The 12,660-nt window shown below is 41.2% G+C and overlaps 1 protein-coding gene across 1 annotated transcript in view; it reads left to right on the top strand.

Moving 5' to 3' along the window:
- Positions 1 to 1,014: 1,014 nt before the first annotated feature.
- dvl1b (dishevelled segment polarity protein 1b) overlaps positions 1,015 to 12,660 on the top strand; it is a 43,000-nt gene continuing 31,354 nt past the window's right edge. Inside the window, exon 1 of the mRNA XM_077203421.1 lies at positions 1,015 to 1,448. Coding sequence (XP_077059536.1) covers positions 1,279 to 1,448 — 170 coding nt within the window. The 5' untranslated portion in view covers positions 1,015 to 1,278. The remainder of the gene's footprint in view (positions 1,449 to 12,660) is intronic.

Here is a 12,660-nt window from a genome sequence, read left to right as displayed (position 1 = left end):
AATGCAAGCTAATTTATTTATTAAATGAAACAATTGAATTAAATCAAATTTTTTATAGGAGAGATTGACACTAAGGAAATATTTTTTAACAGTCATCAGCATTGTAAATGCTGCAAAGTTTTTTAGATTTTATTTTTTTAATGTATATTTATAACACTATACTTTGTATTTTATTACATCTGCATCAAATTACAAAAAACTAGTTAATGCTGATGTCAGGGTGTTTCTAATACAGCATTTACAGTCTTTCTCTTCTGACTGCCATTATCAATCTCTCTCTATTTGTTTTCTCGTTTTGAAAGTTTTGAAAACACTTGTTGAGTTTTTCTTCTGCTATTAGAGAAAATGAGAACCCAAAAATATATTTAATGTAGTCTCTCATTCACCGCTATAGAAGTTTACCAAACTATGACGACTTTCACCTCGGAGAAACCCGGAAATGTGAAAAGGGTCTACTCTATTGTGTACCACACTAACTTTCTTGCTGATTTGACTTGAAAAAATAAAGCTACGTTTAAATTCTTTCATATTTTCCATTTTAACTCTTCAAATTTGAATTTCTGTTTTTTAAAGCAGTTAACACAAATTTGAAAAAGCACTTTTCCCCCCCGTTTTTTTTAACGATCCATTTTAATGTTTCCGGTTCAGGCCTTTTGTATGTGCTTCGTTAAATATAAAGCTGTTTTATTTAAGATACTTTACTCAAGGAGCGATCAAAGATGAGCATAACCGATGTCCATCGCATATGGGCTACATAGATTGAAATCTAAAAGTTTTTTTTTCTGTGTTTTTTCTTCTTACAAACATTCGGATATTAAAATTGAATAAAATGCCAACAATAAAAATAACTACCTAGGTTAGCAGATCGCCGTCATTACATACCGGTGGTGTGTGATTAGACCTGTTTGTGGATGAATCCAGACTGAGAGTGCATTGCTTCTGTCTACCACGCGATGGCGGCACTGCGCAGGAGAACGGCTCGGATATTCCAGGCTGATTCTCTCAAGGATGTGAACCTTTCCTTCCTGTTTCAGTAACACAGGCAGCAAAACCTCCGCATAGTGAGCTGCGATACATATCTATCAGGCCTCCATAATGGCAGTGTTCTTATCCTTAGCGTTACAAAGTCGCTTACTTCACAGCTTCAATCGCGCTAAATGCGTGATTGTATTCATTTAGCATCCATTATTATAGACATTTTATTTATTGTAGCCGCACGTCTGGATAGGCAGCATCAGGAACACGCGCCGTTCTCCGGCAATTGTTCCCACCATTCTCATGGCGGAGACTAAAATCATTTACCATATAGATGAGGAGGAAACTCCTTATTTGGTGAAACTGTCAGTGGCTCCAGAGAAGGTAACTTTGGCCGATTTCAAAAATGTCCTCAGCAACCGACCGGTTAACAGCTACAAATTCTTCTTTAAATCTATGGATCAAGATTTTGGGTAAGTGACATGATGGGAATTGTCATTGTATTCATTCATTCATTGTATTCAGTCCCCGATGCGACTGAAGCTGTCATCGTGGCAGAGATTATAAGTCATTCTTGGCACCTGCCTGTCATCTGTGATGGCTGTATCATCTCCTTTGTGGGATCAGCATCAGAATACAGTCATGCTCTTAGCTGTTAAATATGCTATGGCACAACATACATCTCTTTGCTTCTTGCATTTGCATTTTGAACTGGTTTGTTTGCATGGTAGCTGAAGTTTGACCTTTAGCAAAAGGAGGGAAAACACAACCAGCAAAAACACCGGCAAACAATGTCATGATTCTGACTTATTTTCTGTCAGCTTATGAAATCTTGCTTTACAAACTTGGGGGAAAAAACACCACAAGCTGGTTTGCTGGTCTCTCAGCTTGGTCAGGGCTGGCCTGTTGAGTGGTTTTAGAGTGATTTTTTCAGCTGGTCAGACTTGGAGACCATCTTAAACCAGCTAAGACCAGCAGACCATGAGTAACATTATCCTCTCTAGTCTTGCCAGAGCTGCCTGATGTGATTGTCATCCTCTATGAACAGCTGGCACTTTCCACAAATAGGATACAAAATAGTGAATAAGTAGTTTTTTTTTCTTCTTTTTTTCATTTTCAACAAATGGTCAGTGAAAAGAGATAATTCTGAAACTAAAATGTTTGAACTCATGACCAAATTGTTGTGTGTAAAATGTGCTCACTACTGAATATGAAGATTTCATTCATTAAAATTATTTTATAATGGTTATATTTTTACTGTGATGTGTTAAATATCAATGTATTAGATTGTCATAAAATGTGACATTGTCAACATTATGAGTAAATTATTTTTATTATTGTATACAGTCAAGTCACCTTTATTTATTTAGCACTATACAATACAGATTGTATGAAAGCAGCTTTACAGCGATGACAGGAAATTGATTCAATGATACAAACATAGTTCATTTTGGCAGAGCAGCAGCTCTAAAAGAAAATTGTGTCATTGTTCAGCTGAAGGCAGTTCAGTGTTGATTCAGTTCTGTTGAAAAGATCATCACTTATTAAATTAGTTCATTTCATCTATAAAGCAGTTCTGCGGAAAACAGTGATGTCATCATCCAGCTCAGTTCACTTATCCAATAGTATCAGTGCTGTTAAATCAGTTGTTAAATATTAACTGTCCCCAACTAAGCATGCTATAAGGAACCCAAACTTCATCAGATGACAGAATGGAGAAAAAAACCTTGTGATTATGGCGGTGTGATTATGATTCAGGCTGCATCACAAGTCAGAAATCAGATTGTATATCAGTTGCATTCAAATATTTCATCCAGTTCCTTTTGCTACGGTCGAGAAGATCAAGACCACTGAAGTAGGACAGGGCAAAGTCCCCTGAAGTACATTTGTGAAAACTGTGCATCCCCTTGGACTATTGTATCATATAGTTTGATGCCTTTTATCAGTCCCAGTCTTTTACAGTAGCTGCTAGCACCTATCTGGCTTCATTGTGCACTCAAAAATGTCTTTGGTTTTAATGTAACTTCAAACCAGTATACTCAGATCCTGATAAAGATTCATTGCAAGGACTGTTGCCTTAGGCTGTTTATAGCAGAATGCACCATTAGATCCTCATTAGCTAACAGAAGGTCATTAGCTTACAAACTGTTTTAAAAGTGGTGGATTATTACTCATTATGTCTTTACTTGCAGAATTTACACCAGACTCGGGGGTTATTTATTGTGTTCTTTTTGAAACCATTAATCAGGCATGATGACGTAATACTGATTGCTTTTACCAATTGGCAAAATCTTAAAAACTTGTGTTTCATAGTATTAATACAAAGTTCTGTCATGAAACTCTAGATGGTGCAGGCATGTGATTCACAGATTAATTTAACCACCATAGAGTGAACGTTTATCAATTGCATCTTTTGTCTCGCCAATTTACACATTCAAGCCATTTTAAACCATTCACAAGAAGAGGCGAAAGAGAACTCAATTTGGTACTTGTGTGCAGTAATCTGTGCGCACACACACAGACAGCCCTGTTTCAGATAGCGTGCAAACTCTGAATTGACTCCTCTATCATGTCTCCTTGCTCTTGAAAGGACACGTACACACAAAACTATGTCAAATACCCATGTCTGCTTTGTAAAGTCGTTTTAGTGTTTTAAGTGAATATAAACAGTTGAGAAAGAAATCGTATGTCTATCATTATATTGGATGTGCATTTGGTCTTAAAGTGACAGCTGCCTATAAATACATGCTGCTGTATGTGTCATTAATGTTAATTAAAGAACAAAACACAGCTTTAACAAAGATTAATCTATATTTAATTTATACAGTGAGCACTATAGTGTTATTTTACATTTCTGTACCTGAAAACTAATTAGACCTTACTTTATTTGTAACTTTGTTATTTTATATGCTTGTAATTTGTGTTTTTGTTCTTATGTTATTACTGACTGTTCACTTGTCTTAATAATGTTTGAACTTGAGTTAGGCTTTGTCGTTTCTGCTGTGGTATTGAAGTACTTAAAGTGTGCTTTTTAAGTAATAAATTAAAAGCCAAGTTTAAAAAAAAATTGGTGTCTGAAAAATGATCAAAAAACGTAATATGATCCGAACCGTGAGTTTGAGTTTGAAATTGCATAAATCTTTTGCATTTTATTTTATAATGGAACTCAGACCTGTTAAATCTTTCTTAGACATCTGACTTGATCTTTTGAAAATATAACAAGTCACTTAAAGTAAATGAAGTTTTTAATCATCATCATCATCATATTTCATTGGGTGAACTATGCCTTTAATGTTTGATTGGCTCCATATTTGAATGCCATTTGTTTTTCTTCAACAAAGTTAAATAAACTTTCCTATTGAAACACTCACTAGGACGTTATGCAAATTAATTTTAAGACTATCTTAACATCACAAAACTTTCCTTTTTCATGATAAGGAGAATTTCCATCGCAAAGTACAGATTACTAGCTAAACTGGCATCAACATCCTCACTGAATCTTTTCATTTAAATACAGTACACGCTCTCCTTCCTTAGGTAACTCTTCGTTCAAATACACATTTATATCTCAATATCTTTTTAGGTTCTTAAACTTTTCTTTTGGTAATCTATTTTTTAAGGCCATAGTTCAGTCCCAGTGATATTGGAATGTCAATGTGGCTCCCTGTGCAAATTGTTGAATTTGATAGATTTTCAATGGTCGAAAACCAAAAAAATGTGGGTCAGTTTGCATACATCTGACGTATTGTATTTAAAGAGGACTATCTGAATAACAAATAATGTTGAAACTAGAAATGTACCCTTATTATTCATATAAAAGCAATAATGTAAATTTAGATTTTTGAGAGTCAAAATATAAATTAAGAAGAATAAGGAAAAATGGCTTTTTAGATGGTGCAATACCTTTATTTTACTTTTGCATTTTAGAAATTTACATCTACAAAGCTCTGGAAGTTTATCCTTTGAATGTCTTCTTCTTTAGAGTAAAACTGTCTACCATTGGTGGTTGAATGCACATAAAAATACCTGGATTGTGGCTGACTGGTACATAGCACTCATCAGCACTTCCTGGCCCCTGGAATAGTTTGGAATTGGAAGTACCTACTTTTGTCATTAAAGACACAAGAACATTCTGCCTTATTATTTCACTCCTCAATTCTGCCAATATACCGTACCACTTCTGTTTGTGCACTGCAGCAATGTACTGTCCAAGCACATGCTTCTTGTTGGGCAGATCTTCAGGAAACTGGACTAAAAGTACCAGTGGTGTCAGCAGAAATGAAAATAAAGGGCTTTGCACACGACACTTAATCCTGGGTTATCATCATTCCAAACCCTGTATAGAGGTACTTTTCATACTTGTAATTTAGATTTTATCATGACTGTTGACACTGTAAATTTTCAAATAAGAACATAAATCCAAAGTTTATGAATATACAGCGTAAATGGCATGATAACCCCAGGTAAAGTATGAGCGGTGTGTAGGGCTGGGTATCGTAACAAAATTTTCAATACCGATACCTTGACTTTGATACCGGTTCCTGAACGATACTTTTTTCGATACCAATTTTATCAGTATAACATTACCTATAGATTTTTTTTTTTTTTTCAGTTTGTTGACTTTTTTAAACTAAAGTTTTCTATGTTTCCTAATCATTTAACAACATGTCATCCTTACTTCAATGAGCTCATTGTTTCTGCCTTAACTTAATGCATTGTTTAACAATGCAAATACATGCACACTTTTCTCAGACAAACACTCTTCCTTCTGTCAGATACTCATTCCTGTTCTATAGTAAAAAATAAAAAAACATTTGTCATAATAAACTGGGCAATGAAACAATGAAACTGACTGAAAATTAATTGAAATGCATTACACACAGTCACCTCTGATAACAGATCACTCTAAATTGTAATTTAGACGCATGCATTTTCTGTAAAGCTGCTTTGAAACGATATGTATTGTGAAAAATGCTATACAAATAAATGTGAATTGAATTAAATATAGGCTACTGGGGTGCGGGATATATGCCTCGCGCTCAGCACACATGAAACTTGCCGCAAAGCACTGGCAAAAGTAGCCAAATGATTATGGATGTGTCGGGAAACGATAGCAAGGAGATATTTTAATTGTTCATTAATGAACAAGTGTTTACTAAGTGTGTTGGCTGCAAAGATGATTATTGCGAATTTGCGATGCTCACTCGTCATTCCTGCAGCAGTGAACGCGTGCGCCTATATGGATTAGGTAATCAAACTATTTCTTTCTAATTGTTTCGTTTAAAAGTAGACATATTTTGAACATATAGGACTATTTCTCATGTCTGTGAGGCAAGTATCCTATACGCTGAGTTTCAGTTCATATGTGACGCGCTCCAGTTCTTGTAGTCGAAGACAGATAAACTTTGCACTCTTAAGTGTATTCTGTGCGTTTTTAAGTGCCTTATCAGATTTACTGTGTTGCCGGTCTTGTGCCGAATTTCGACCCCCTGCCAAATTATTAGCCCCCTCGTTGAAGTTAGTACCTGATTGCCTAATCCTAACCTCACCCCTAATCCTAACCCCTCCCCCACAACTAATCCTAAACCTACCAATGTTAGGGGGGTAATAATTTGGCAGGGGTCGAAATTCGGCACAACACCTGTCTTGGCAGCAATTATCTTGCCGAAAATATTGCATCGAGTCGGGTACATAGGTACACTTTTGATCATTTCCACATATTTTCTATCTATCTAGGTTGGGATGCTTACACACACATACACACACACACACTACAGCCTCACGTGCGACGAGGCACGTCTCTGGGCAGCCGTGTAAACTAGTGTTTTTCCGCCACAGCCAATCATGCTGCATGCTTATTGTTTCGCTGACGTTGACGAGATTAACCACTTAGGGGTGGTGATGGCGCAGTGGATAAGACACATGCCTTTGGCGTGAGAGACCCGGGTTCGAATCCACTGTGAGACACCAATGTGTCCCTGAGCAAGACACTTAACCCCTAGTTGCTCCAGAGGCGTGCGACCTCTGACATATATAGCAATTGTAAGTCGCTTTGGATAAAAGCGTCAGCTAAATGAATAAATGTAAATGTAGGTAACACAATTTGGTACCGAAAAACAAGACATGTTTCGATACTCGGTAGTATCGAGGCAATTCGGTCAGTACCTAAAAAGTACCGAACTCGGTACCCAGACCTAGCGGTGTGAAATATGATTGACCCAGCATTCCATTTAGCCGGGGTTTACAGTAGATTGACCCAGGGTTAACTATTTAAATTGTGAAAAGCCTTTAAATGTTTCTAAGTATGAGCAGTAGCATGTTAAATATTGCTTTTGGTTTGAGAACCTGAATAAAAAGTGAAATGTGTTATAGGGGCCAGTGACATCGCACATTCAACAAGTATACAACATTCTTTACATTTTGTGGATTTTATTAGTGTGGTTTGCTATTCATAGATTATATTATGAGAATCTAAGCATAGTTGAGACAAATTAAATTACAGAAAATGAAGGAAGACTATATTTTGACAAATGTTGTGTGTAGTCTGTATCAATTGTCACAAGGCTTTCTCGTGAGATGAGGAGGATTTCCATTGCAAATAGATTAGCTGAACCGACATCTTACCAGCATCATCACTGAACCTTTTCATTTAAATACATGCACACTTTTCTCAGACAAACACTCTTCCTTCTGTCAGATACTCATTCCTGTTCTATAGTAAAAAATAAAAAAACATTTGTCATAATAAACTGGGCCCTGTCTTCATAGCACAGTATGGAAGAGTTTAACTAAACAAATTATAAAACCAGACAATTAAATTATCTTTTAGTGTTTTATCTGTGTTTTTAATCCTTGTAAATAAAATTAGGTAACTATAAGACTGAATGTTTTGGATTGGTTCCCTCATTTCAATACGGATTAGGAAGAAAGTTAACCATTTCATCTTTACACAGTATAGCTCAAAGCATCCTATTCAAAGGCTCACTATGATGTCATGCAAATGAATCTCAAGTCTAGTTTAACATGAGATTTTCATGTAACAGTTGCTGTTTGTCTCACCATGGAGATGTTTGGGCTTCTTAACTTCCTTCTACTGGCTCTCCATACGTCTGCCGATAGATCCGTTCCTGGGTTAGTGAAGGAAATCATCCATGTGGAGATAAAGATGATCTGGTATGATGCAAAGAAGTATTGCCTAAATAATTCTGGGCAACTGTTTGTAGCCTCGGATAAGAACAAGCTGAAGAATCTCAGTGGTTCTGTCAGCCAGCTCTCTTGGATGGGAATTTTTAGGTTTTCCACAGCTTGGTACTGGGTGGATGAGACCAAATCCAATTATTTCAACTGGTATGGAGAGTGTGCCTCAATGAGCAAGGCTGGAAATTGGTTTTATACCACAACATGTGACGCTAAACTATTCTTTGTGTGTAAGAAGGATTCTGGAGTCTGGGTCTTAGTCAAAGAAAATAAGACTTAGCTGGAGGCAAAAAAAACAGTGTGAAACGGATCATGCTGGTCTTGCGATTATATGTATAATGATTTGGACAACAACTTAATAAGTGCTGTGCTAAATAATTGTTTGTGCCTGGATTGGTCTAGCTACAGTGAAAGAAGATACTCCTTTGAAAGAGACCTGAAGATGGATTGGATACAACGAGCCTGTCACATTCTCGCAGTGGTTTAACATTTTTTTTGTGCTGTGATTGATTGGAGAGGATTCTGGCATGTCCGCGTTTGCTTTGAGGAACACCCTGCGTCTGCTTCAGAAAAGTTAACAGTATCCCTGAATTCAAGCTGGTCAATGAAAATAAATCCTGGAAAGAGGCTCAGACTCATTTCAACCTGTTGAGCATGAGCCTAGTCATGGTGAAAACACAAGCAGAATTGACTTCACTGGTGGTGTATATCCATGACATGGACAGCTCTTTCGTGGATAATCTTTACTTTTGGATTGGGTTGTATACCTTGGTATTGTGCTAATGGCCAATTAACAATCCAGTATTGGAATAGAATGCAACCGGATAATATAGATTTCATGAATAGAACCATGCCACCAACCCAACAAGCTTGTGGAGCTTTGAAAGATGGTGTGTTGTTCGATGAGTTGTGCACAGAACCACTCCCTTTCTTTTTTATGGCCAGTGTGCGCTCTATGATCCTAGTGTCAGAACCCCAATCCTGGATTGAGATGTCCAGAGTGATTATGTATGGATTGGGCTGTACTTTCTAGTGGGTAGTTGGATCTGGGTGTATGGGGATAATGTACAGTATGAGAACTGGGTAAATGGTGGAAACCTACAGTGTCCAGTTGCTCGTCGCTGTGGTGGCCTCAGTGTGGCAAACGGGAAGTGGAAGGCCGACTCGGTTACTAACGTAACCTCGGTTCCCTGAGAGGAGGGAACGAGTATTGCGTAAGTAGCTTACGCTATGGGAAAACTCCTTTTCTCGAGAATATTGAAGTCTTTATGTAAAACGCATTGCAGCTGCACAGCTGACAGCAATGAACGAAGGCAGCTCGGTCATTGGCTGTGCTGCGGCAACTTGCTCGAACCAATGACGGGGCGACTCTGAATGCGCGACCAATGAGCGCGCTTCGCGCCCGCGCGCGTCAGAGCCCGCCAAGATGGGCGTGGCCAAGAGCTATATATTGGGCGCCCCGTCATGAGAGTTCTTTAGGTTAAAACGACTGAAGCGAACTAACCAAGCACAAGCACGGCAGCTTACGCAATACTCGTTCCCTCCTCTCAGGGAACCGAGGTTACGTTAGTAACCGAGTCGTTCCCTTTCGAGAGGTCTCTCCTATTGCGTAAGTAGCTTACGCTATGGGAACACCATGCAAAACGCCGTGCGTGCTGAACTTCGCCTTATGATAGCCAGAGGCAGGTGCCTGAGCTAAAAAAGCAAAGTTATCATCCAACTAGCCGGCAGAGGCGAGCTTTATATGTGGGAAAGAATACAGAGCGGCTAGAAGGCGCTCAGTGTGACACAAGCACATACATAATCTAGATACGAACTCGTAGTTCAACTAGCATCATGCTGATAGTACATTGGAATGCAGTGTCGGGACCTGTAGGTTGTAGAACCTGATAAATATGGACGGTGAGGCCCGGCCTGCCGCCGCACAAATATCCTCGATCGGTATCCCGCTCGACCATGCCCAGGAAGAAGCCACACTCCTGGTGGAGTGTGCTTTGACTCCCCAGGGGCATTGAAGTCCCTTAGCTTCATAAGCCAGCGCTATAGCTTCAACTATCCAGTGAGAGATTCTCTGCTTTGAAACGGCGGAACCTTTCGTACGGCCGCCAAAGCATACAAACAGTTGTTCTGTCTGTCTGAATAGGGCAGAACGCTCCAAATACCCTCTGAGAGCCCTAACGGGGCAGAGTAGATTAGCGTCGTGTTCGTCTGCTGGGGACGATAGCGCAGTTAGGGAGATAACCTGTGCTCTGAAGGGAGTGGTGAGCACTTTAGGAATATACCCATGTTTCGGTCTAAGGACGACCCTGCAGTCGTTAGGTCCGAATTCTAGGCAGGCAGCGCTTGTCGAAAGCGAGTGCAGGTCGCCCACTCTCTTGACCGAGGCGAGTGCCAGCAAGAGCGCAGTCTTGAGCGAGAGCTGTTTAAGGTGCACGGTTCGGAGTGGTTCGAACGGAGGCCCTTTAAGAGCGTCTAGGACAGTAGCTAGGTCCCAGATCGGCACTGAGGGGGGGCGTGAAGGGTTCATCCTCCTAGCGCCCCTTAGGAAACGAATAATTAGGTCGTTTCTTCCCAATGGACGTTCCATTACAGGGTCGTGTGATGCTGTGATGGCCGCCACATATACTTTGAGCGTGGAGGGGGCGCGGCCCGCCTCCAGAAGCCCTTGTAGAAAAGCGAGTACGTTCGTAATCTCGCATGTTTCAGGGTTCAGGCCCTTGGCATTACACCAGACACTGAACACTTTCCATTTCTGGGCATATAAGCGTCCCGTGGAGGGCGCCCGCGCCTCAGCGATGGTTTTTAGTGCTCCGCTCGTGAGGTTCCTGGGAACCCGTTGAGGGGCCATGCATGAAGGGCCCACAGATCGGGGCGGGGATGAAATATCATCCCGTTGGCCTGACTGAGGAGGTCTGGCCTCAGTGGAATCGGCCGTGGTGCAGATTGCATTTGCATCAGATCTGGAAACCATGTTTGGTTCTTCCAGAGTGGGGCTATCAGCAGCACTGCGTTTTTCTCCTCTCTGACCCGACTGATGACCTGCGGTAGCATCGCGATCGGGGGAAAGGCATATAAGGGACGGCTCGGCCAGCTCTGGGCGAGCGCATCCATGCTTTTCGTGAAGAAAAGAGGGCAGTGCGCATTCTCCTTGGAGGCGAAGAGGTCGATCTCCGCTTTGCCAAAGGTTTTCCATAACCAGTGAATCATCAGCGGGTTGAGAGCCCATTCTCCTGGGAGAATTTTGTCTCTGGATAGCATGTCCGCCCCCTGGTTCAGGGCACCTGGCACATGCGCTGCTCTCAGCGAGCGCAAGTTGTGCTGGGACCATAAAATGAGTCTCCTGGCCATTGAATGCATGGAGCTCGACCTGAGTCCACCCTGGCGATTTATGTACGATACTACCGTCATGTTGTCCGTTCGGACCAAGACGTGTTCGTTTCTCAGCTGTGGGAGCAGGGCTCTGAGAGCCAAAGCGACCGCTTTCATTTCCAGACAGTTTATGTGTAGGCGCTTCTCCGGGTTTGACCAAAAGCCGGAGACAGGCCTGCCCTCGTAAAGGGCCCCCCAACCTATTTTGGAGGCATCTGTCGTTATCATCTTTCTCCTTGTGTTCACACCCAGACTCACGCCTGACTGGTACCAGTCGGCGGCTTTCCAGTGCGTCAGGGCTTTTATATAGCCGTGGTTCGCTCTGATTAAAAGGTGGCCCGAACGCCACGCGTGAGTAGGGACGCGGCTCTTGAGCCAGCGTTGGAGAGGGCGCATATGCAACAATCCTAGCTGGAGTACGGCCGATGCTGAGGCCATGAGACCGAGCATCCTCTGAAACCGCTTGACGGGGGCGAGCGCGCCCACCCTGAATGATGTTGCAAGGCGCCGGATGGTGAGCGCGCGCTCTGATGAGAGACGCGCTGTCATTTGCATCGAGTCTAGAACTATTCCCAGGAAAGAAATCCTCTGGCTGGGAGATAGTATGCTTTTTGCAAAATTGATTCTTAGACCCAGGCATTCTAAATGGCTGATAATCCAAGATCTGTGTGTTATTAACTGACTCTCTGATTGTGCTAGAATCAGCCAATCGTCGAGATAATTCAGTATTCGCACTCCCCTTCGCCTTAGGGGGGAAAGTGCTGCATCCATACATTTCGTGAATGTACGGGGAACCAGGGACAGGCCGAACGGAAGTACTGTGTACTGGTACGACTGTCCCTCGAAAGCGAATCTCAGAAACGGCCTGTGATGAGGCGCTATTGGAATGTGAAAGTACGCATCTTTCAGATCCACTGAGAGAAACCAATCTCCTGGGCGTACTTGCGCGAGGATATGCTTGGTTGTTAACATTCTGAACGAGCGAATCATTAGTGCTTTGTTCAGGTGTCTGAGATCTAGGATGGGGCGGAGACCGCCATCCTTTTTCGGGACGAGAAAATAGCGGCTGTAAAAACCTGCCTCGCTCAGAGAGGGGGGAACAGTTTCCACAGCGCCCTT

This window comes from Siphateles boraxobius, unplaced genomic scaffold, assembly GCF_051911475.1.
Source record: "Siphateles boraxobius isolate OS27281-9 unplaced genomic scaffold, OSU_SipBor_1 5, whole genome shotgun sequence".
NCBI classification, from domain to species: Eukaryota; Metazoa; Chordata; class Actinopteri; order Cypriniformes; family Leuciscidae; genus Siphateles; species Siphateles boraxobius.
Note: the sequence above shows the minus strand (reverse complement) of the source record. Positions and strands in the feature narration are given on the sequence as shown.